This window comes from Condylostylus longicornis, unplaced genomic scaffold (assembly GCF_029603195.1).
Source record: "Condylostylus longicornis isolate FDR11 unplaced genomic scaffold, ASM2960319v2 ptg000010l, whole genome shotgun sequence".
In the NCBI taxonomy this organism is placed as follows: domain Eukaryota; kingdom Metazoa; phylum Arthropoda; class Insecta; order Diptera; family Dolichopodidae; genus Condylostylus; species Condylostylus longicornis.
The window spans coordinates 2,787,185-2,813,892 of NW_026577979.1; the positions used below are offsets into that span (position 1 = coordinate 2,787,185).

General features: G+C 26.5%; 1 protein-coding gene across 1 annotated transcript; it reads right to left on the reverse strand.

Annotated features, from left to right (window-relative positions):
- Positions 1-4,764: 4,764 nt before the first annotated feature.
- Positions 4,765-26,198, reverse strand: LOC129618854 (uncharacterized; the record flags this gene model as incomplete). The annotated part of the gene is made up of 2 exons (XM_055533876.1): positions 4,765-4,829; positions 25,457-26,198. Coding segments are annotated over 2 exons (807 nt in total), but the record flags the coding sequence as incomplete, so codon positions are not given.
- Between the last annotated feature and the right edge of the window lie 510 nt (positions 26,199-26,708).

A 26,708-nucleotide genomic window follows, 5' to 3' on the forward strand; every position in this document is an offset into this window, starting at 1 on the left:
AAATTTTTTGTCAAATTTTTAAAGTCGACTATAATAATCTGACTGTTTCTTTAATTACAAATGTTAAAGGGTTGAATTACTAATGATGTCTGTCACATCAATGGTGGAATCTTGAAATAATCCATAACTTACTCGATTATTTCTAAATATTTCTTATGGCCACATCTTAAAATATAGAATTCTACAATTATTTAAACTATACATATTTTGCAAAACATAAAAAGTAAACCCTTGAGCTTTGGTACATTGTAGATTATAGTTGCAGTACCTAAAGAAATCCGGCAACGGGCTTTTTATAAAAAAGAAAACTGCAATTACAACTAAAAGTCTTAAGAATTTAATTTAAAATCATAATATTTGTAGACTAAATTTTGCTAACACTTTGACTTAAATTTCTCGACTTACGTGCTCTTATATACGATATACAAGTAGGCATACATAAATATCAACTTGAATATCGTAAATTTCTTCTTGTATATCGTATGTATGACAAATTTATATTGCATAATAAAATATAATTGAATAATAAAACTTTTTCTTCTTACATTTTTTAATTACATTTACATTTCTGCATAGGCTGGACAATTTTCACAAGTGTTACCAACTGCTAATATATATATTTTCTTTATTTTCACATAAATATGTAGTTAAATACATTTTAAACGTTTAATAATTTTTATAATACCAAAATATGTTTTTTTTATATCAAATTAATATTACAAGAAATATTGAAGCGTTGAATAAAAACTTTGAAAGATATCGAAAAAAAAATTAAAAATAAATAAAAAAGCAATAATAATAAATTCAAAAAAAAATATATATAAACAGAACTATCAAATCGGTCTCATGCTAGTCAGATTTCATCTAAATAGCAACGCTATATATGTAATGTGACAAAATAAGATAAAAGGCGGTACAAGAACCAATTTGACAGCAAGCAAAATACCGCAAAAAGAAATTTGCAAAAAAAATTAAAAAAAAAAAACTCAAAAAATAATAATAAAAATGATAATATGAGAAAAACAAATAAAAATTAAACAAACCGATAATCAAACATCACAAAAAGCTTTTAAAGAACAACAACCAAAAAAAAAAAACCAACAGACAACACAAAAAAAAAAATCAATATTATTATGTACAGTTGAAAGCCATATTAAATTGCTCACTAAACATACAAATGCACATACATTCATATGTTCATTCAGGTAATTGTTATTATATGTATATGTATGCCTGTTTGTCCAATGTATGTATGCTTGTTTGTACTCATATTAATCAGATGCCACCGTATATTAAATTCAACATACCATAAAAGAATTTCAACCACAATTACAATCCATCGGTAAAATAAGAATAAAAAAAATATCATAAAAAGATCAAGAAATGAGAAAAAAAAGCAGCATAAGAAAAACAAATTTATAAAATTGATGCGTTGATCTATAGTTGCATTGCATTGAAGTCCCAAGTTGTTTTCTGTCATCAACAAAGTTTTTCCTTCTCATTTCATTTTAATTCTCTTTCAAGTTTTCGTCCTTTTTCTTTTTTTTGATTTTTCTTTATTTCTCTTTGAAAAGTATTTTTTTTCTCTTGCAAAACATCAATTTCATCATAAACAAAACTGAGTGATTACAATTGACAGAATTGAATTTGGCGTTTGACAACCGAATAACAATTTGGAAATAATTAATTTTTTTATATATTTTCCGTTATTATTGTTATTATATTGATAATTACAATTAGTGTTGCCATAGTTTTTAATATTTAATACGAAAACCGTATAAGTAGACCAAAACTTAATGATTTTTGCAAAATAACAAATTTTCATTTAACAGTTTAGGTTTAGAAATTAAGAGGGATAATATAGCTGTATAAACTAGTAAAAAAAATTTTGAAATTATTTTTATACAATTCTCTTATTATTATAAAATTTTGCATAAATTTAGGCAGATTCTTAAAATGAAAAAAAAAAAGTGGTATACCAGAACAATTATTAAATTCCTATTGCTTAACAGATTAATTCAATTATTGTATTATATAAGAATGTATTAGTTTAAGCACGAAAACGATTACTGTTATACTGTCAGTTTTATAATAATTTAATAAAACTTATAGTGATACAAAAACTGATAACTAAATATTGACATTTTGTTAAATTTTAGTTGGAAGGTAGAGGGAATTTTATTTCCACCAAAATAAACGAGTCCAAAATTTGTATTTCTCATTACTTTAAAAAAATGTACTTAAGTTTGATGAATGGAGATGTGTCGTATAAAATTAACAAGTAAGACGAACTTACTTGCGAAAGTAAAAGCGAAAAGACAGCTATTTATGTGCTAATAGCAATATTGAGCGAAATACAGGATTTCCGGGGGTTTGAATCCTTCTGAAATTTTTAGGAAAAAAGTTGTTAGTATAGACATAACAATAAATTAATCAATTCTATTTTTCAAATATACGAACATAAGCTTTCAACTTTAGTTACTGTAAGCTCTAGTCACTAATAACTTAATCTAGAATCATAAACGTAAATTTATACAGAAGTTATTATTTAATGTAATTTATAATTGACTAACTTTTTATATATAAAATGGAGTAAAAAATAAATGTTGTATACATTTATGTACATATATTTATAATACCATATAATATAACATTCTTTTATATAGAGAATTAATTGTTTTATATTATTCTTAAGTCAGCAAATTACTATATGAGCAAAGTTGCAATAAAACGGCATCCTTACTTTGTAACAACCATTAATAAATTAGTGTGCTATTAAAAAAAGTTTTGTCATGAAAAGAAAACTTATATAATTAAACTTTTAAGAGATTTTAGAGATTTGCTATAAGAGCTCACAAGTGATATAAAAAAAAATTTCTCATTCATTATAACAAAATATTAATGACAACCTCATCAGCTGTCCTATTATTTCTATAAAATATTCTTATGAATCTATAAAACTTGTAAAATAATTGAAAAATGCAATTTATTACGTGGACATTATGAATAATATATTTTATTTTGACCTCCATATATAATTTACTGGATGTTATTACACGCAAAATACTGAGAACGTATACAGAGAATGACAAAGTTCAGATATCAAACATTTCAAATTTAAAATCTTTTATTTAAAATTTTATTCATACTTTTTGTAAAAAAAACTGCGAATATTTTGAGAACAATCTAAGTTTAGCCGAAGGAGTTAGTAACTTGAAATAAGATATAGTATAGGCCAATTAAGAAACCCACATATCTATGAAATCTTTAATTTGTCATTGAAATTCGATTTTATCTAGGAAATCTTTTCTGTTTTCGGGATGTATGATCGTCCAAATGAAGAATTTACAACTCGTTCGGATGAATATCACAAAATTTTTCCAGAATCGTAATTAATAGTAATTCATAATCGTCTTTCAGAATCGTAAATGTTAATTATTTCTTCGAAGTAATAGTTTAATTCCACATATACCTACCTAAAAACAAAAAGTCCCAATAATAGTTTTACATATTATTATTATCTTGAAATTTTTGCAAGCAACCCAAAATAGGGCTGTAGAAAGTGCATTATTCGTATATTGTCATCACCTCGTTTTCTACTATATTTAAAATTGTGAAAGTGTTATTTTACGGATTCGATATATGCAAAAAACTTATTTGAATCCAAAAAAAAATCATCATTTTAAAAATATTAAAACATAATTTTATTAGAAAAAAAAATTTTTAATCAGATCTTTTTAAAAAAACAAAAAATTTTATTATACCCAGGTTCATAGGCATACAAAAGGTGCCATGCATACCATAACGTACTTTTTTTATTTACTTAATCTTCAATCTTATATACTATTTAAATATTTATATTTGATATAACCGCAAGTACATTTACTTATAGAAAAACCAATCCTAGATTTAAAATAAAAAAAAAATATTTGCCATTTTTTTTTCTTTTTCATTTATTTTGCAATAATAATGGTAAAAAAAAAACAAAAATATTAAATAAAATTTTATTTTAATAATTTTTTTTATTTTTTAAACCCATAGTGAGTACCATGGCCACAGCATAAGCGACGATCTCTTTCATTTTAATAAATTATTATTTTTTAATAAAATAATATAAAATAAATATTGCGGATTAAATTCAAAGGAATTTGTGGTCACTAAATGAACACTAAATCTAATGGACACTTGAAATTTAAAATGTACATACAACATATATACATACCTATATTTTTTTAATATGTATATGTGTTCATGCATGTAAGAATAATTTTTTTTATTATGCATAAATGACGCAATATACCGTGAAATTTATACATACGTCTATCTTAAAGTTAAATCTTTTGTTATATGCCGCTAAAATTACTGGGAAGCAGCCCACAAAAAAAATATATATATAAAATATAAGCAAAAATATAATAATAAACAAAAAATAAATATGAGAAAAAAAACGAAAAATCAAGCATATTTAAAAAAAAATTTATGCATTAAAATATAAGCAAAGCAAAAAAAAAAATTGCAATAAAAAGCAATAAGAACAAAGCACAATAATAACGCATATAAGAGCCCCCAATAAAACTATTATTTTTACACCAAGGTGTACCCATATAGCAAAATAATATAAGCAAAAACAAAAGTAAGTTTGTTGTTTGTTTTTTTTTCTCTTTGTGCTGTTAAACATGGGAGACGAAGACGACGACGACAAATTCGCAATATTATCAAAGGAACAGAAAGAATCAACAACCAAAATACAAACATATACAATATTCAACCTGATGTACCCACCATAACATTATTATTATCATCATTTTGATCATCATCATCAATATACACTATCAACATCATTACCAACATCATCATTTAAATGAATAAATCTATACACAATATTAGTGTTAGTTTAGTAAGCAAAAGAATTCAACTCTTCATACAAATATATTTCAATCTCTTCATATACATAAATATATATACATATTTATTCCTCATACACTTCATAAGCACAATCGCATCAACGCAGATGCAATCTAATCTTACAACATATCAGCAATTCTACATAATACAAAAAGAATACAAAAACAACAAAAAAAAATTAAAACTAAAGCAACTAAATTAATATGAGAAGATGCAAAAAAAAAACACAAAAAAAAAACAATTCATCATTCCATCACCTGAACCCAATGGAATAGCCTCTCGGAATAAAACTAAAACAAAAAAAAAAAGGATTAAAACAATTCGTCTGCAAGTTTATGAAAAACGAAACACCATACTCAAAAAAATACAAAAAAAAAGCAAAAAAAAAAAATATTGATTTAATTAATGTTTCTTTAAATTCTCTCTAGAGTACCTTAAATCATTTTATATGCCATTCAAAAAAAAAAATTATAAAAATAAAATCAAACCTTTGCTGCTTTGCTGGCTGATTCGCCTCTCAACAATGCTAGCTGCTTCTTACCTTTGCCTTCTATACAAAAAATACAACTTTTCAAAAATGCCATTGTTAAATTTAACACCAAGATTCAATTAGTTAAGGTTTTTTTTTTCTTTTTTGGTTTTGGATTTTTGTTTTTCTTATTCAATAGTGTACCTTTGCATACAAAATATGTTTTGTAATGTAATATGTGTGTATATGTTCAAGTCTAATCGATATCACAAGGAAAAAAACAAACCAGAAGAAACGGAGAAGAGAACCGAAAAAAAATATTACAAAAGAAGAAAATTTAATAATGATTCTTTTTTGATTATTTTAAAATGGAGTACATAATATAGTTTTTGTTATTACGTTTATAACAAGAAAAAATTTTAATTTTTGTTACGAAGTCACGAAGTTGTAAAACATATAGTTAAGTTATAAGAGCCTTCATTTGAACTACCATAAACAAATGAACTTTGTCTTATTCAGTAAATACGATAAAATTGAACTTCTACATTTTTGATATGGTTTGATAACAAAAGGACTTGGATGTGGTCAGCATACCGACCCCCAATGTGTACTGTCTAGGTTAGCGAATGTGTTACAGAAAGTTATAAAAATGCGTTTTTAACACTTCTTTACAATTTTAAGAGCACTAATAAGTTTTTAGTTAACATTCCTAGAAAAATGTGAATTTGGCTCTTAGTAGAGTTTCATTTTGTGCCGTCCGAATTATATGAAAAGCTCGTCAATAACTTCTGTTAACAACCAGAACTCAAATATTAAATTTCAAGAAAGTCCATCAATTAGTTGCGTATATACGGTAAAAAATGTAAAACCGGCCCCCAGTTCGGTTTCTGAGTCCTGATATTTTGATAAAAATTTATAGGTTATATTGTTTTAATTTAAATATGAAATATCATGCTGGTTGAATATCTCTCTTTATATGCGCAAAAATGTAAAATCAGCCCGTTATAATGTCCAATTCTTCGGAATTGACATATCGCAAAAGTTAATTAAACCGTCCCACCGTTAAAATAAACTTACATATAAACATATGAACACACGGCATCTCTCTGAAAATAGTTTTTTTACGCTTCCCAGTATACCAAGTGTGCTCCCACCGAAAATTTGAACTACATCCGAAAATTGGTGCCATAACACAACCCTTCTTGTTTGCAGTGGGATCAGTAAAAATATTGCAATTCAAAAAATTTTTTAATCCTATAGCTGAAGGAACTTAAATTAATGTTAACAAAAAAAAAACTTATGCCAAAGAGGCATGTTTACTTGAATCCTTTAATGATGAATTTGTTCAGATCATAGAAATGAATGCGCGCTTCAAACAAACAAAAATATTAACTTTAATTTACCTGTTCGTTACCTTTCAGTTTTTTTTGTTATTTTTTTTGAAGAATTTTGACATTTTCGGTTTAATTTTTTAATTTTATTTAGTTTAATCTGTTTTTTTTTTTTACTTTAAATTTTATCCTCAGAGACAGGTAGGTAGGTAGGTGTAATTTTTATCTTTGCCATTGATTATTAAGAAAAAATTCCTTTTTCATAAGGTAGGTACGTTACATTTTTTAAAAATATTTTTATTTTTTCTTTTGTTTTGATGGTGATTATAAAATAAATTAGTGTAATTATGAAAAACAGAAATTTATTAAAAAACAAGTAATTATAAGTAATTACACACTGTACACTCGAAACTAATTTGAATATTAGAAAATTTAATATCGAACAAAATCCTAACCCTTTCCTTTCTCATATTAGTTCTTTTGTATACATGGTCATAATTTGTGGTCATAATTTAGCTACCAGTAGCTTAATTGGGAAAAATTAAATTACTTTTAGGTTACAGCCGGTTTAGACAGAGCCGTACGGAGTGCAATCCCAAAATTCAACGTAGTACAATAAAAAAATATCGTACATAAATGGTTTTTAAAAAATGAAGAGTCAAAAAACTGTTTTTGTACTGTAAATGTGATATGCATATGTGTACATAATCGTGGTGCAAAGATTTTAAATTCAATAAAAATTTAACATTTTTTTTCTTGACTTTATTTCACCAGAAAATCTAATAGCTTGTATACCTTCCATTTTATATAATAAAAAATATATACATATCTAGAAGAAATAAAATTGATTCAAGTAAAATTCATCTTAAAACTCTAAAATCATCGGCCATCGTGCAATCCTTTTAAAATTATATTTCAATTCAATTCAGCCATTAAAAATTGATTTAACGTTAGTGTTATAATAATAGTGTTGTATATAGTTTGAAACGCATCACATGAATGAAGAACGATTTAGGAAGAATTCAATGATTTTTAAAGCAGAACATTTCACTTGAAAAAAAAAATTCTTCAAAATAAACTATGTTTTATTTACATAATTCTTCTAATACCATAATACGTAACGTTATTACATAACTCTGGGGAGAAAATCAAAAATAGAAACACGATTATAACAGTGTAATATAATTTGTATTACAAATTGTGATATTTTGTAAAATAATTAATTTATTTTCTAACAGGAAATTTGATAAAGCTTATATAGTGTCAAAGGAGTAAGTTGCTGAATATTGAAATATTGTTATTTTTATGAGACGGAAATAACGCAGGAGAAAATGTGGTGACACAAAAAAATTTCGTAATAAATTGAATAACAATTGACGGCCAAATTCTGGTTAAAATTAAGATCTTTGCAATTTCGTATCTGAGACTTGTCAAATTTAAAAAAAAAAGTCAATCGAAATAACGGTTAATAGAAGATTCAATTTCTGATAGAATTAGCATCGGAACTTGCTCTAAGAAAATTCTTTTTGCGGGATTTTAAAGCTGTAAAACGCAATAAGCTGTTAAAAATATTATTTTTTGACAACTTAATATTGAGAGGGGGACTTTTAACAGTACGAACTTTCAGAAGGTCTACGTATTATGCATATTGTTTAAGGAAGTTAAATTTTTCTTTTAACAAAATAAGTTTCTCATGAAATTCGCATTTGTGTATAAAATGTACCACTACAGACGAACGGACGCGCGCCGCAGTGTTAGCCAACAAACATAATGTTTTTCAAACTTTCATGATACGAAAAGAAAATATCATGAATTCATTATTGGTTATAAAAGATGAAGAAAGAGTCATTTCAAAAGAACTTTAGAGTGAAAATAAAAAAAAAATGTTAAAATTAAAAAAACGAAACAAAAAAAGTTCGAATTGCCGTTCAAACGTAAATATGAAGATCTTCTCTTCAAGATCCTTTAATCTTTTATTGTTTTTAATGTTTGAGAGTGGATCGATTAATTTCTACTATGGTATGAAGATATTTTTTAATGGTTTTTCTTGTAATTCATGTTTTTGTTGCATGAGCAAATGATTTAATTTCGTTTATTTTTAAAAAAAAAATTGGGAGCATACTTCTAAAGTTAATGGATTAACCCATTATGGGCTTGTTCCTACAAAAATATATTAAAAATTCTTAAACGTTACAGGAAAAGTCTGGAATTGGAGTCGTAATTTTAAAAAAGAAATTTTTTTAATTAATATAAATAAGTCGGAGACAGAATTGAGGCCGTCGTCGTTCCTATTATGTCTACGTGAATATGTGTAAGGTGCATCTAAGCAAGTATTTCGAAAATTTTTTCGGTACGCTCACTGTCAAGGATGATTATTTTTAGCTACTGCTCGGGAAAATTGGAGCAAGTGATCTACACGCTCTGGTTCTATTTTCTTGTTTAAGGGATTGGAGGCTAAACCTTTCAAGTTTTAGAATTTTTTAGTTGTTTGTGTACTAATATTAGCGTATAAACCAAATTTTAGCTTTCTGCGATTATAGAAAATCCACAATGAGTTTTGATGATCATCTGTAGGTCATTGACGAAATTAAGATTTTTTTTCAATATCTCAAAAGAAATGGCGAAATTCTTCAAGAACTTCGTCTTCCTTGCACCTTTTCATGGCTTGCTTTGATGGAGGCTTTACTGTGCCCCAGATATATGTAGCTTCTTTTCGAATGGAATGAATTTAATTTTTTACAGGGTATTTAAAATTTAGAATGTTCAATTGGCTATGCATTAACATTTCCACATACACGTTATATAAAAAAAACTTTCATTAAGCAGCATACACACTCAAGACAGTAGTTATTAATTACAATTTTTCTTTCCTTATTTTTATACTTAAAAAAAAATGTTAAACAAATCTATCGAAAATTTTCAATTCTTTAAGGTGTGATCGCTTAGTTTTGATATACTTACAGTGTGCCACAAAAAACTTATACAAAAAATGAATTATTGAAAAGTTTTTGCTCAAAATTTTGAATAAGCACCAACTTAAAACAGAGAGGAAAGACGAAGAATAAAATTAAAACTTTTTATGTATGGCCAATTTTTAATATTCGAATTTCACGTACAGAATGAACAATACAAAACTTGCAAACTCATAGCTTTCTTAGTAATAGCTTTGGGCGTATTCACTTTTCTCTTTTTATTTTTTTTTTGCTCCCAAAGTTTTTGTTATTTTAATTTTCCATTTTCATTTTAAGACTAACTTAGTTGACCTACCATTGAAATTTTGTATTACAGTGAAAAACAGATTCAATGAATATCGTGATATTTTGTGAGTTTATAAGAAAGAAAGAAGTAAAAGAGCGTAATAATAGCGAGTTGAAAAAAGAAATAATTTGAACGAGAGAAAAAAAAATTATTATTTTTATTTTTTTGTTGTTCCTTTTTTTTTAAGAAGAATTATAGACATTTGATGTGCCCAGGGTGTCGGTAATTATATAGGGAGTTAACGTCTGCAGCAATACTTGATTGCTTCCATACCATTACAATCATTAATTGCATTCATCATCCACGCCATATACGTATACATACATATTTACATATAAATGGTTACTTATTTATCAGGTATAAAATGCATATAAGGTACGTGTATACCTTGATATTATTACATTTTACTGCTATCTTTGATGGTTTTATATAGTTTTTATGAATTTTTCTTTTTGTCCGTTCATAATTAATATAATTACATAAATATGAGAATAAGAAATTTTAAGGAAAGGGTGTCTACAGTTCTGTAAATATAAAATCATAAATTGCATACTTACATGTTTGTTAATTTTCTGTATGATTTTGAATGGGAAATAATTATTAGGTATAACAATCACACATGTTTCAATTCTATTCTAAATTGTTAAGACGTGTAAAAATTAAATTCTAACACTCATTGTTTCAATAATTATTCAGCACATAGTCGAATTTTTATAACATCGGTCTTAATAAAAACTTGCACGCGACATTTCCAAAAATGACAGTATTCTTAACTTCCTAATATTTCTATAATCCGTTCATAAAAGAGTACAGGAACCGAAAAATGTATATTCAGTTCTAAATTAAATTTGAGTTCCAATACATTAAAATATTCTAAGCTGCAAAATGAGTAATTAAAATGTGTTTAAAAATTCAGTTCAGTTTAGTATGCGTTGTAATACAATTCTATTGTGTCTAATTCCAAAAATTCTATTGTGTCTCATTCTATTGTGAACCCTAAAAATTAAAATTTCCATTAATTTTTAAAAAGGAATCTGTACATTTATTGTATATGCACATACTTACATTTGTATATGCCACATTCATGCAACTCTTAATGATGGTAACCCTTAATTTTTCTTATATTGCATACAAATATGCACTTTATTATAATAATATGATGTTTCATTTTTATTGTTCAATCTTTTCTTTTTGGGAGTGTTAAGAATACCTTTAGGTGGAATCTATTATAAAACTTGGCGCTTTTATGAAGATAAAACGAGTATTTTGAGAATTATTTTTTTTTTTGGTTTTTCCTGTTTTTAAGTCTTTTATGAATACCTGAAACGGTTCCTTTTCTTCCTATTATTTTCGCTCTTTGCAAAAAGCGTTGTGTATCGAAGAAGATGAACATGAAAAAGCAACAAAAATATAAAATTCATTTTCACTATTTTCGATTGAATTTTAATTTTTAATCTCAACTAGCCTTCGTTTCAATATTTTTCTTATAAGCGCACCAATTCAAGGAAAATATAAATCGATAATCGAATTTGATAGTTTTTGTGCATATTTTAAGGCTTATTTTTTTACCACAATATTTTATGCTCTTACCATTCGTTTGCAACTGATGTGCAAACTGATGTGAAGGTTTGTTTTAAAGCACATACGTAATAATAAAAATATGGTATGTAAAAAAAAAGAAGACGAGTTCGAAGTATAAAGAAAGGAAAAGAAAAAATGAAACTTCAATGCAGAAAAACTACTGATAGAGGATTTGAAATCATTATTCTTGAGAAATGTGCAAAAAAATCTTCAATATAATAATCTTAGGCTCGGTGTACTTTTTTCTTGATTTTTCTGTTTCAATGAAAAACAAATGAGCCATTACGAACACATCTTTTACATCTCTTTTTTGTTTCATGACTATAAATTTGTTTTCAAACCAAATTAATTACATAAAATGATATACAGTGGGTAACTAAAACAAAACAACAATTTTATATTTTTGGAATTCACAAAATGATCAGTTAGCTCTTTTTAAATGGAACTAATCTAAATGACTACAATTTCTTACCAATGCAATGTATGGCATCGGTCCTTTAATCGAAAGATCTCAGGATCAAACCACTCTGATAATTTTACTTAATGCATAGCTTAAACTATAATCTTAATATACATTATAAATAATCAAATGTCAATAACCTTCAATATTATTTAAAAAAAAAATGAATCTTGACTTTAAAATATCAAATGGAAATCTCTCATTAATCTGAGTAGAATAAGGAAAATAAAAGAAATCTAAATGACTCAACACAACACATGCGTCAGAAAGCCGACGAAACTTTAATATAGAGAAATATTCGAAGCCGATCATGTAACATACAATGGAATTTATACTTGGATTTTAAAAAAAAATTCGCGAAATTTTTACTTTTTTACTAAAACTTTATTTCTAAAAGAAAAATGCAGCTCTATCATAAATTCCATTCGTACGAACAACTATAACGTACAATGATCATAAATTTCTTTCAAATACCTCCATTACGAATATTCTGAGCAGAATTTTATTAATTCGTAATTGATTATATGATATTCGTAATAATCCGAATTTCAGAGCTGCGAACGAAATTCATTATATATATATCGCAAAAATATGGTTGGTGTGTAAGATATAACTTAATTTTGTATGTTATACATACATAATTCTTTCGGAATGACAAATATTAAGAATCCGAACTTTTTAACGTTCTGTCGGCAGAACATCGTCTCTTATATAGCAATGCGATTGTCCTACTGTTCTAGACGAGTTTTAAGAGAAAAGGTATTTTTAAAATTTTTCCCCCGTATTCATTCTCCATTGTACCAATTTAAAAGTCATTATTTATTCCATTTCAACTGTATATATATAATAAATACTTTGCTAATAGCACACATAATATTCAAAACTCGTACACACTATAAAGGTGTATAGAAACACCATTTTATAAGATGTTCATGCACATATACATAATTCTAGGAAAATTTACAGATAATTGTTTTTAATGATGATCATCATGTAAGAACCCCTTTAAAATGATACTTAAACATAATTTTTTAATGTTTTGAACACAAATTTGAATTATTATTATAGGGTTTTAATGCACCCATACACAATTTTTTTTTTCTGATTTTGCCGTTCTTTGAAGAAATAAAAAATATTCTTAATTCATTTGCCAGACATTGAAGATTGTTGATACCAAAACAATCTACTTATATAATGATACTTAAATGTATACGTAGTTTGTGTGCACACATTTTATATAGATGTATCAAGTGATCTGTATATAAAACAGGAGCATTTAATTTTATAGATTTTTCTTTAAAGATTTTTGCTCTTTAATTTGTGTTTTTTGTTAAAACAAAAAAAAAATGAAATGCAATATAAAAAGAAAGTGATTTAAGAAAAAAATTAAAATAAAACTCAGGTAAATTCGAATTTAATCAAAAAATTATGAACAGATTTTAGTCGGCTTTTATTGATCTTTTCGAAAGAAAAAAAAACTCAATTATATTGTCTAAATAAAAAGGCAAACAATGATATTTTAAATTAAAGAATGTAGAGCGATTTGTACCGAAACACAGGCGATAAAACGAAAATACCTCTAACTTTACGGTATTTTCCCTTTTTTTTTAATTGGGACCAAAAAGGCAATTAATTTCTTTTTTCTTTTATAATTATAAAACTTAATGTTAGATCATTTTATTGTATTTAGATTTTGTATGTGAGCTTTAGAATAATAGACTTATCCAAACGCGTACCTATAAAGGTAATGACATATTAATTTCTTAAAGTGCCCGAATATACTTATTACTCCTCCGAACTAATCTATTTAATTATAATAATAACTACAATTCAGTTTTTTTTTATAAGTGTATATAAAGGTTTCGAGGGTTAATATTCAAATAATTGAAATATTAAATAGTAATTGGTATCTATATTTTTGTGCTCTTTACTTTTTTTTCTCAAAGAAGGGACCGGGGCCCTCGTGGCCAATCTCACCTCGAACCATAGGATTTTTTGCGATTCCCGATCCAGTTACACGAGCACTATTCCTAGACCGTGATGAATCTCAGTCTCATATCCACTTGGTATGCGAGACCCTGAGGGAGACACAAATATACGCCCGATAAGCCTTATTCGGACCAAAGCCTCACACCCGTCTTATCCCCTTCCAAGTACAGACAAGACCTTGCCCATCTCGTTCAGATGAACCATGGTGAGATAATTTTCGATTACTTAAGTTTGGATTTTGATATCACTTGAATGAGTCATCGACAATAAGGATATGTATGTATACATATATACTTATAGTTGTAATTGAACCAATTAGAACAAACGGGTTTGCCAGCCTTACAACTTAAAATATATAATATCAAATACATCAAAAAAAATAATAAAACTACAAAATATATATATCTGCATAAAATTAGGTACTCATGTGTCAGGTTCTGGCTCAAATATATCTTAGAGAAATTTTTGTAGAATGGCTCGAATGGAAGCTGCCATACAATCTTAATATCTAACTTAAAATTTTAGAAAAAGTCGTTAACAACCAATTACGCTGCTTTTTAGAAAAAAAATTGTTTGCTCTCCAATCGTCAGTATGGGTTCAGAAAGAAGTCCAACACGGAATCGGCAGTAATTGTTATGACAACTTGTATGCAAAAACTGAAAGACGATATAAAAGTAGTATCAATGCTATTTATGAATCTAACAAAAGCCTTCGATACCGTTAATCATATCATTCTTCTAAAAAGAAATAATTCAAAGATACGGTATTAAAGGATCTCTTTTTAAAATAGTTCGACTCATATTTAAATAATCGTTCGCAATTTACACAGATTGGCAATATACCAAGCGAAATAAAATTTGGTGTTCCGCAAGGTAATATGGTTTGGTTCTGGATCCTTGATCTTTTAAAATATTTATATTTATTATGTCATTAAATATGTCATGTCATTAAATGTCATTAAAAGTGTTGTATAATTACGGTTTCTGTGAAAGCACTGAACATATTCCAGATCCTTTAAACATATTCCAGACATAAACAAATCCTTTTGGTCAAAGATTTTGTTGATCTAAGCTTAATGCTGCGCATATTCATGATATGGCACTCTCTAATATACAAACTACAACTGCATTAACTACAAGACAAGATCTTCATGGTTTTAGTACTAGAAATAAAAATATTACACATTTAGACAGAAAAAGAACAACACATTTTGGATCTTCTACAAATTTTTCAACTCAAAAACATTAGAATATGTTAATTTCTGGTATTGAGTCAAATCAAATCAAATAATTAAAGAAATAATGAAATTATTCTTCGATCTATTATGCTTCCCTTCTACCAATAAAATACAATATAGTAATGCTAGTTAACTAACTGTACTAGAATTTGAACTGGTTTTGTATGACAAAACGACTCTTAAAATTTTATTCTTTATCCAAATTCTTTACATTATTAGCTAATTCACCATATAAAATTTTAAACAAAGACATTCTTGATCGGATTTTAATCTTAAAAGCAGAATCCATGTCCTTACCTAATTATAAAAAAGAAAGAAAACAAACTACTTCACAAAATCTTAAAGAAAAAAGCAAAACTAAACAAATAAAATCTATGAATTTCTATTGTTAATTTTTCTACTATTTTGATATCCTTATTTTTTTAATCCTTGAAAAGATTAAAAAAAAATAAAACTATTGTTATAATAGAAAAAAATTAATTTGGTTCTTATTAAAATCATTTTGTAATAAGGAAAGCAAAAAACAAATAGGACTAAAATACCTTTAAAATAGTTTTCTTTTCTCAATTAACAATGAAGGACAACAATTTTTTAAGTGAACTCATTTTTCAATTGCCTGTTATTTATTTCATATATACAGATACTTGAGTTTCTAAGAATTAGGATTAAAAATTAAGAAAAAAAATTTCAAAACTATTATTTATTTTGAGTTCAATTTAATCAAATTTGTTATCAAGGATAACATTTAATCCAAATTTTGAATGATTCTTTTGAAAATAAAATTTTCATTTTAATAAAATTCCGAAAAAAAAAATCTATTGTTAATTTCGTTAATGATAATAGGGCATTCAAATAATATTAAGTACACAATCATTTTTAAATTATACTAAGGCTGAACAATAGCATAATTTTGCGTATTGAAATTTTTTATTTGTGAAATCAATTGTTACAAGATCAACTGCTGAAAGATCAAGGTATTTACTTAACATTATTACTATTCAGGATTTTAAAATTTTCTATTTGATTATTAAATAATTTTTGTCATTGAAAAATATAAGATTATTGTGAATATTGTGTATAGCCGAAAGGCAAAATGAAGCAGCTCAAATTCATATTGTAATGCATCTTCAAAGCTATGAGTAATTATTGTACATATTTGTACTAATTGTAATTTAAAATTTGTTCAAAGAATTTTTTATTGAAGATACTTGAAAAATTGAAGTTTTTCCGAAATTTTATTTTGAAGTACTTATTCATTATTAACCTAAAATTTTAAAATATTAACCCCAGAATTTAAATTTGACCTTGCAAAAAATTCTACTTATTAAAATATAAGCAAAAATTTCAAAAAATTACTATTTGCCTTCTTTGTACGTATAGAACGATGTCTTTGAGTGAAGATTCCTGCCCGATCATGCACATCTCTATTCATTTACCACATTACACTGCTGTGATGCCATTCTGTAAACCTTTGTTAAAAATGTTGCTATTGTAAATGATATTATAAAAATATTTTTCCCGAAATATATGTTAATTCAGTTTATGTTGAGGCGGCTATTAAATGACACACGTAGGCCAGGTAGGCCCGTTATGGTATCGCTGGATCTGCACACCCTCTAGGTCACTTGAACCAGCCCGAATCCCTTATTAACAGTTTAAGATATTCATTGGCATTTAAATTTCACAGGACTGTAACTGGCAAAAAAAACAAGTGACGCAAGAAACCTTCGTCTTCCTTGTGACAAAGCTGGGAATGATCACTGAAGATGAGTCACCGTCTCCTGCTTCTCTTCCTCTCCTGATCTCCTCGTTTTGGGATAAAACTTAATTCTTATGAATATTGTAAAGTAACAGAAGCTCTTAATTCACAGATGGAACAGAGCTTCTATTCTTAGTTATACAATAACCGAATTAAAAGAACAAAATCTCGATCAATTTGAAACGAACAGGAAATCAACAGGAACAAATGTGTAGATCTCATATAAGACTCCTTCAAAATTCTAACTAAAAACAGCTGAATTTTATAATAATAATTAATTTCTTATTCTTTCATATAAATTCAGTTTTTTAATGTGCGTGACTTTTAAACATACTTTTAATCATTTAAATAAATATTGACAACCGTTTTTTTCATTGTGTAAAAACATTCATTTTAATAGTTCTTTAACAAATAATTAAGACATATGTACTCGTATATATATGTGTATACATATGTGTAAATTCCTTAGTTTCAAAATTCATGACACACGGCAGATGAAATCATAAATCACAAATACTCTTAGTCGTTGTCCAATAAACTGCATATATCAATTCAAATTCAAAACAGAAATTTTAAACCATATGAAAATTAAGAAAATTAAGAAATAAAAATAAATCACGCTTGATTGTAAATTACCATTCACACTTTTAAGCTTCTATAAATTTTCACAAAATAACAACAATTAAAATATGAAAAGAATTTTTTAATTCGCTTCAATGATTTTCCATTTGTATTTCAATTTTTCTCAATATGCTATTAAGATTCAAAAGAAAAATTTTGTATTCCATTATTGGACATTTCAAAAAAAAAAAAATTGTAAAAAATGTGCTTATTAGATTCATTTTGTCTGTACATCAGTCTGGAATAGAAATTTTACATATAGATTTCAGTAATATATTACCGTCCCCATAGATTACAGCTGTTCAAAATTTTAAATATTCAGGTTCTTCATATGCCATTGCTTATCAAAATCCAAAAGCAAATTTATTTACGCTATCAAAATAGAAAAGTCAGAAGTTATCTGTTGAATTGATCCTTCAAATTGGGTGCTATCTCAAATTAGGTTTTCATTAATCTTCGTATTAATATTTTTACTTAATACGGGAACTCTAATAAATGTCAAATTTGAAATGTTTATAGTATATACAAGTATAAAGAAAAAATTGTGTTTTACTTGAACGAAATTTCCTTATACCTTTCGAGCTCTCATTCCTCAAATTTTTCATCCATCGAAACCTTATCTAAATTTATTAGAATTACAACTGAGTTTGTTGTATGCGAGTATAAATGTCTCTTCCAAAATTTCTCCCAAATTTATGCAAAATTTGTTATACGGTAATAAGAAAATATTGTTTCAATAGATCGATTTAGTTTTAGGCCTAAGAAAATATGTATAAATACAATTTCTATAATTGAATTGTTAAAGAGAAATGTACTATTTTAAAAACTATGAGTTTGGTCGACTACATTTTTAATATGTTTTCTTTTATTCTATTAATTTTAATATTCTCATAGCTATTAAGTTCAAGAAAATAAACTAATCCATTATATTGTTATTTAAAATAGTCCTTTCACTTTTACAAGTACACATTAATAATAATAAGAATAACATCAATTTAATATATTGAATATAGAATTCAAATATTCACAGCTCAAAAACTTTAAACTCAAAAGAGAAAAATATTTTACTGATCCGTTTTATATTTAAGCATAATAGGCCACACAATAAGTTATCCTTAAAAATAGAATTATTTTAAATATATGCGCAACAATAGAACCTATAAGACCATTTGTAAGAGTCTTAAGGTATATATATATATATATATAATTTTTGCTTCCAGAATCCTTAAAATGGGATATTGTAAAAAAAATCCTTTTTTTTTGTTTTTCCTTTTTTCACAATATTTCTGCTTCCTTATGAACTCAATGATAATTTTATATTTTTATAATAAATTATTTCCTGAACATTGAACAGGACATTTCTTATTTATTCATAATAAATATACTGTGTGTATTGTAATATATGTGCGGTTTTATTACAACAATATAAAATTCATGTTATTTTAAAAAAAAACAGAACAATTTTTATATTATTTGTGTGCAATAGAAAAAAAAATTTTTTTTCATTCTTAGTGTTGAAAATCAGCATGTTTTCAATGTTGAATCGGTCAATTAGACAGGGTGCTGAAGAGATTTTTGATTAATGATATTAGTATAGAAAAAAAAATAAAATGACAGCATAAAATTATATACAAAAAACACATATTACACACTTATACACATATTTTATTGCATTTTATTGTTATTTTTCTAATTTGTGAATATTCTCTTCTTTTTTGTTTTCTTGTTTCTTGTTAAAGAGAAAAATGACATGCTGTTTTAAAAGAAATTTTCGGAAAAGAATAAAGAAGATAATTATGTGCACATATGTATGTATATACACACATATATTATATTTAAGGATAAATATTAAAATGATTAATTTATTTTAAGATTTAGAAGATAAAGATGAAAAATTTTATATACAAAAATTTTATTAGAAGTTGTGAAAAAAGGATAATAATAATTATAATAATAATGGTAGTTATAATTTTGTATTAAATATCTGTTATATTTTTAACTAGAATCTTTATTTATCCTTCAGATCACTATTTGACTCTTCATTAATAGAATATATTTAACATATGTTTTAGAAATAAATGTATATATAGATAAAAATCAAGAATTTTTATAATTATATAATAATGAATGATATTTAAAAATTATATATGAATGATATATAAACAAGTAACAACGTTTCAGTCGGTATAAACAGACCGAATTATACCCTGTATGTCTGAGCAATCTGAGTTTAAAATTTGTTTTTGAAATATTTAGAATTAGCTCTCATTGTTATATACCAAGTATTCGAACCTGACAAACCTCTCTATAGAAACTGCATTGCTATGTGTGACCTATGATTGGACACACAACTGCCAAGTTTCATGAATCTAACTCTATTATTTTTCTAAATATTTAAAATTAGCTTTTGGAGTTGTATGGTAGCTGCCCGAACCAGTGCAGCGATTCCATTAAAACCTTCAGATCATATATAGAATGTAATTGAACACATCTTTGCAAAATTTGATATTGATATCTATTAGTTTTTGAAATATTTAAAAAAATCTCTTTGAGTTGTATGGCAGCTACCCGAACCCGTTGTCCAAATTGGCCCAATTACAATAGCAGTTGTCGCTTGCGCAAAAGAAACAACTTGCGAAAGTTTGGTGCCTATTGCTTTATTCGTTTTTGAGTTATCGTGCGATCGGACGGACAGGCATGTCTAAATCAACGCAGAATTTTACGCTAAACAAGAATATATATATATGTCAATACCGGAGACGGCTTCTTCAAGTGGTTACAAACTCCATACCAAAGTGAATATACCCTTCACGAAATGCAGGGTATAAAAAGGGGCACTAATTTTAGATTTTAAAGCTAAAATCTGCTTTTTTCGGGATTTCTTTTGGAATATTTAAGATTTATATTGATATTGAAATAATTATACTTATAACACATTTAAAATTCATTTAATCACTCAAGAAAAATCCTGAAATGAATCAATTTTAATGTCATTAGTTTCGCAGCTTATTAAGAAATTTGCGGATTTAAAATTATTGAGATTTGTGCGGGCATCATTTAAGAATGAATCATATATTTTTTTTATTAATTATGATCTAATAACTAAATTAATATATATATATATTTGGGTATATATAATTGGTATTGATTAATATGATAAAACTCAACAGAACTTGAAATTTAACTAAAATAACAGCTGCAATTTAACGACGGAGATTTCATGATATCTACAACTTAAAATGACTTTTTCCGGCACTGTTAAAAATGTGTCACAATAAAATATGTTTTCTGATGGCTTATGAAGCGTTTGTGTTGATTTGTTAGCACAACTCAACACACAAGTATCCTTTACGTTGCCTAATTAACAATTAATCGAGATAAATTAAATCATGTATATGACTGTGAAGTTCAATTGATGGACTAATTTCTTAATATGAACTTATAATCATATGACACAAAGCACTACCCTATTTCAAACACTTTGTTCAAATTAAATAAGATAAGAAAAAACAAGGTGAATATAGTGAAATATCCAGCTTCATTCACCATAAAATGAACTCCAGATCATTTTTAAATGAAAATGAACCATCATCGTACGTATTTTATATTACTGGAATAAATAAATTAATATTTAAATTAATTTTAATAATATCCTGTAACTCTTTTTAATTTTCAATAGAAAACGAAATTGAAGAGTACGAATAGCACCAAAATGTCAGAAATTGGAACAGATATTAAAAGAAATCTTTAAGGTTTCCTTATAATAAACACAATAAATCATTACACTCTACATTTATATAAGAAGCTCTAAGGTAACTAATATACAAGTAAAACAGTAGTTATAATACTAGTGAATATAATCGAAAATTGTTATTGAAATTTATTGTTATACAAAATTACAGTGATTCCTGAACCAAGTGAATTGAAAAACAATATGACAATAATCTACAAATATAATATCAACTGTATATCAACACAAAAATATCTAGAATTTCTTAAATTGTTTATTAATAAATTCGCTAAAAAAACCGTGTGTATATGTGGAAACGTTTGTCCATGTAATTTATACATCAAACGCACGCTCAAATAATATTACGAAGAGAAAACAATACAATATTATTGTTTAAAACAAAGTTCCAAGGTCAATAATATCTTTACAATATATTTAGTCTCAATTACACAAAAATACTGAATTACAAATTTACATATACTGCACATATATATATATATATATATATATATATATATATGTACATATTAAATTAAGAGAACGAAAAATATGAAAATTAAGAAATTTCCTTACAACTCTTCCAACTTATAATTTAACCCCTTTTTTCTCCCTTTTTTTTCGTAATACAATAATAAAAATCGGTGTCATAAAAAGAAACCCTTAAAAAAATGCTATCCATCTCCTCCTTCACTATTGTTTTTTTTTCTCTTTCTATACACAATCTTCTATATACAATTTTACATAAGTGTATACTTAGAGAACTTATAAGCTATTAAAAAAACCGAAATAAAAATATTCTTAAAGGCAATATTTAAAATTTTACAACAACAATAATCTTAAAAATTCAATGTTCAAAGGAAAACAAAAAAAAAAAAAAAATGTTCAGATTCTTAAAAATAACAATAATAAGAAAAACAACAGCAAAAAAGAATGATTTCAAAGCATTTTTAACCGACTAATTTTCAAGTAACTTGTATACATCTTGACGCAAGCATACATACATATATTACGTTATATTCATTCTTAATAACCCATAATAACAGTGCAAAAGAACATTAACAAAAAGCAGCGCATAAAAATTTTTTTCCATAAAAAAAAAAAAAAATTAATTTATATCATCAAAAAGTAGCATATACACATAAATGTATGATGGATCAAACAAGAAATCGAATACGTATAGGGAAAAAAAATAAATAAAAGATCAAGAAATATATGAAATAATGTCAGAATACTCTAGGATATCGAATGGTGTATATTAGAAACAAAAGTATACGCACTGTGCTAGGTAATAAGCCTTTTTTAAGTCATAATTGTTGGTCATCTCTATTGCCATAATTCTGCAATAGAATTTATAGAATAACAGGATACTGTCGGAAATTAGACGATGTCTAATGATAAAATTTTAAACATAAATTTTTAAAAATATTTCATTATTCATTTCAATTGAAAACCTTGGCTCCCTCTTCGATTTTTAAGGAGAGGGAATATTAATCAACCCCAAATAGAGTGATGTATAGGAGCCAGAAATGAATTTGAAATCGACTTTTAATTGAAATCGACAAAAGAAAACTTAATAGTACATACAAGTAGATATTACATCTAAAAAAAAGCGTCATTCAAAAGCATATTATTTGACCGCAAAATACTGAAGCATAAAATTGAATCCTTTTGGTTGAGACACCTATATGCAATATGCAATTCGGAAGTCAAGGAAATCTTCTGCCTAATTGAAGATCCTTGTCTTATATAACTCAACTAAATTAAATCTGTGTCCAACTTAAAAAAGAATAATAATCTGTTTTTAATTTTGTGCTTTTTTGAAGAAAAACCCGAGGAAGCAAGACTTGCTTACAAATTATTCTTTGTTCCTAATTTTAAGAGTTAATTTATTTTATTATTCCAAACCTAATAAAAAATTCATTACAACTATTTGAAAATAAAATATTTTATGATTCAAAAAAAAAAATCAAGCATTAGTAAAAAAAAAAAAACAACAAAAACTACAAACGGCATATAAAAAAAAACGCCTGAATAATAATAATTTCCTTCAAAACAAAAAAAAAAAACAAGAATAAAAAGATGAATTCTTAAAGTGCTGAGTTCCTTACAAGAAAACGCTTTTTTAATGGTCCAATGCAATGCAATATGATGCGATATATATACGTCACTATCGAAAATACAATATGATGAGAACAATGATGATGATCATAACAAAATGATGTTGATACGGATTGATGATAATGATTGTCTTATGCGTTCCCGTATCTCCTCTCAATATTTTCTTTTTTCGCTTTTTATTTTGATTTTATTCCTACATATTATATTCATTAAACCTTCTCTAAAGTGATATTGATTCCTACCGCTCTGTATATATAGAGTTATAGCCTGTTATTGTTGCCCTATACTTCTTTACTTATTCTTCCACCACTTCTTCCAATTCTTAAACTCTTCTTTAATTCTTCTTTGGAATAATGCTGATGATCATCATATTAAACCATAAAGAAAGCTGCATTATAATATCAAGCAACAAAAGCAACAGCAGAAGCACAAACTCTAAAAAAAAAAAATGTAATAATAATAACAACAACAAAAATAAAAAAATATTGCAATTATAATTCAGTCGTATAATCTTTACTTTATATAACATAGATAGGTTAGGTACCTTCTGCAGCTAACTAAAAGATGTATTCTGATGAAAGAATGGAAAACATACATATAGGTATACAAAATAGTTCTCTCAAATTCAAACATACATGAACGTAAGTATATAGAACGGTATGAGCGGCACAGTATAAAAATTTATAAAAAAAAGTAAAGGAATAATGAAAATGAAGAGCAAAAAAAAACTAATAAAGGATGATTTTTTCTACATGAAAAAGCCATCCATAACGAATTGGTTTGTTTCCCTTTTACGAATGGAGTTTGAAATTTTTGAATTTCTATGCATTTCAGTATTATACGTAAATACATACATATTATAGTGATATCTATTTGTATATTATTATATATGTAGTCATTGTATACTTACAAAGTTTCCCAGATAGACTTTCGACTCTATTCATATTTTGATTAGATCTAATTCGATTCATTTGAAAGAATCCGGATTATATAAATTAGCAAAAGGAAACAGGAATATTAGCAGCAAATCCAGCAGCACCCGGAAAGAGCAATATTAAACGAAATTCGGCAATATATGACGCAAAACTCTATAAAATTAAGGAGTCCCTTTTAAAATTCTATTCTTTGAAAAGTTTGTGATCATTCAATCAAACAGTCCCAAAATTTATTTGAATGATTGATAATTGTTAAATGTTTTTACTTGGTCATTATTTTACTACAGTTCCAGCTTTCCTGCCAATAATAATTTTTACATATAAGAATATACGAGTGCATTTATAAAGTCTAACTGGGATCGAAAAATGGACTTACCGTAAAGAATCGGTTGGTTTATCTTCTTCAACTTTTTTTGTTGTTTTATTCATATATAATATTTTCGTTAAACTTGGAAAAAAATTACATTTGTTGTTTCTTCTTACCTCTTACTCGTAGTATGGTTGCTTTTATTTTTCAGTATTAGTTTGTAAAAAATGGAAAAGAAGAGATTCAAAAAAATAATTTCTCTTTTATTTTAATGCTATTACTATCATCACATTTTGGTCCATCTGTAATACTGTAAAGTAACAACAATAAGTTTTAAAGGTCAAAACACTCAGAAAATTATATTCAAATTTAAATTGATTTACAACTCAAGAGTGGTTAGGTAGTGATACAGTTTAGTTTACGAAGAACGCATTTTTACTAGGGAAGCATTTACTACAAACAGGCTGCAATTAAAATTAAAAGCTATTCAGGTTAAAAGACCTCTTTGTGATCACAGCCTTGCTTTGTTATTACAGTTTTCTTTATAATCAATCATAAACTTCTTTGGATTCCTAAATAAAAAATTTTCTAGTTCATTTTCATTGTTTCTTTATAAAAAAGAAACTCAACATTATTTTATTAACAGAAATTCATTTAAAATATAATTTAATTATCATAAAACATTTTCTAATTAAACAAAAAACATTAAAATATTAGATCACTGATTTTACCTTATTTTATTTTGGATAACGTACCAAATTCATTGAATCTTGAATTTTGTCGTAATCTTGCAGATTTAAATTGTTCTACAGTTTTCGTCGGTGAGAACGATACTTTTTGTATTGTTCCATTTGGTAAACGAATATAAAAGAATGCTTCGGGTTGTCCTTCAATTGGTGCATCCACAATTACGGTATCATCTTCAGTATCCGGTATTGTTGTTGAAGTTGATTCTGATTCCGGTGGTCCATAAGTATTCTCTGGTGGACCATATTTATTATCTGGTGCTCCATATGTTTGATCTGGTTCAGCTTCTTTTTCAGTTGGTAGGGGAAATGCACGACCACTTGGTTTCCATCCAGAAGGCGGATATGGCCCACTTGGTGGTTGTGATGGAGGATAAGGAGCACTTGCTTGTTCTGTTGTCATTTCTTGTGGTGGACCATATGTATTATCTGGTGGACCATATGTATTATCTGGTGGACCATAGGTTGTATCTGGAGGGACTGTTGTTCTTTCTGGAGGTCCATATGTATTATCTGGTTCAGCTTCTTTTTCAGTTGGTAGGGGAAATGCACGACCACTTGGTTTCCAACCGGATGGTGGATATGGTCCACTCGGAGCGGCCGATGGTGCTGGTTCCTCGGGAGTAGGTTCTTCAGGTGGTGGTGGAAGTTCTTGTTTAGCAAATCTTAATCTTGAATTTCTTACACGAAAAGAAGAACGAAATCTTGGTGGTTCGGAATTGACTTCAATAATTGAAATTGCAATTAATATTAAAATCTTTGCTTTTAATTCCATTATTGTTTTATAATTCGACAATTCTAATTAGTTTTTTAATCCGGATATGAAGACTGATAATTGGATACTGATGATTTGTAATTATGTGGTTAATGTTTTTATATAAATTTGTCACGTGTTAATATTGGTAATGTTCAATCGAACAATAATAGTTTAATTTGTAGCCTTAGAACGCATTATGCGTAACCTTAAATATCCGTTTTTCTTATAGAAATTAATTGAAAATTAAAAATTATTGATCTTGAAATCAAAATTATTTATCAGTTATCAATTGAATAATTTTATTATTAAAATATTATTATAAAACCATTCATGAATGTACAATGAATGAAATCTTTTTCATTACTTGAACATGAAATGGTCAATAACAAAAATTGTTCAGAAATAGACTGCCAAAAAAAAAATAATTGAATTTTTTTTGTGATATGAATATTAAATAAGAATTATTAACATCGAGGTGGTAAAAATTTTGAATTATGATTCTTT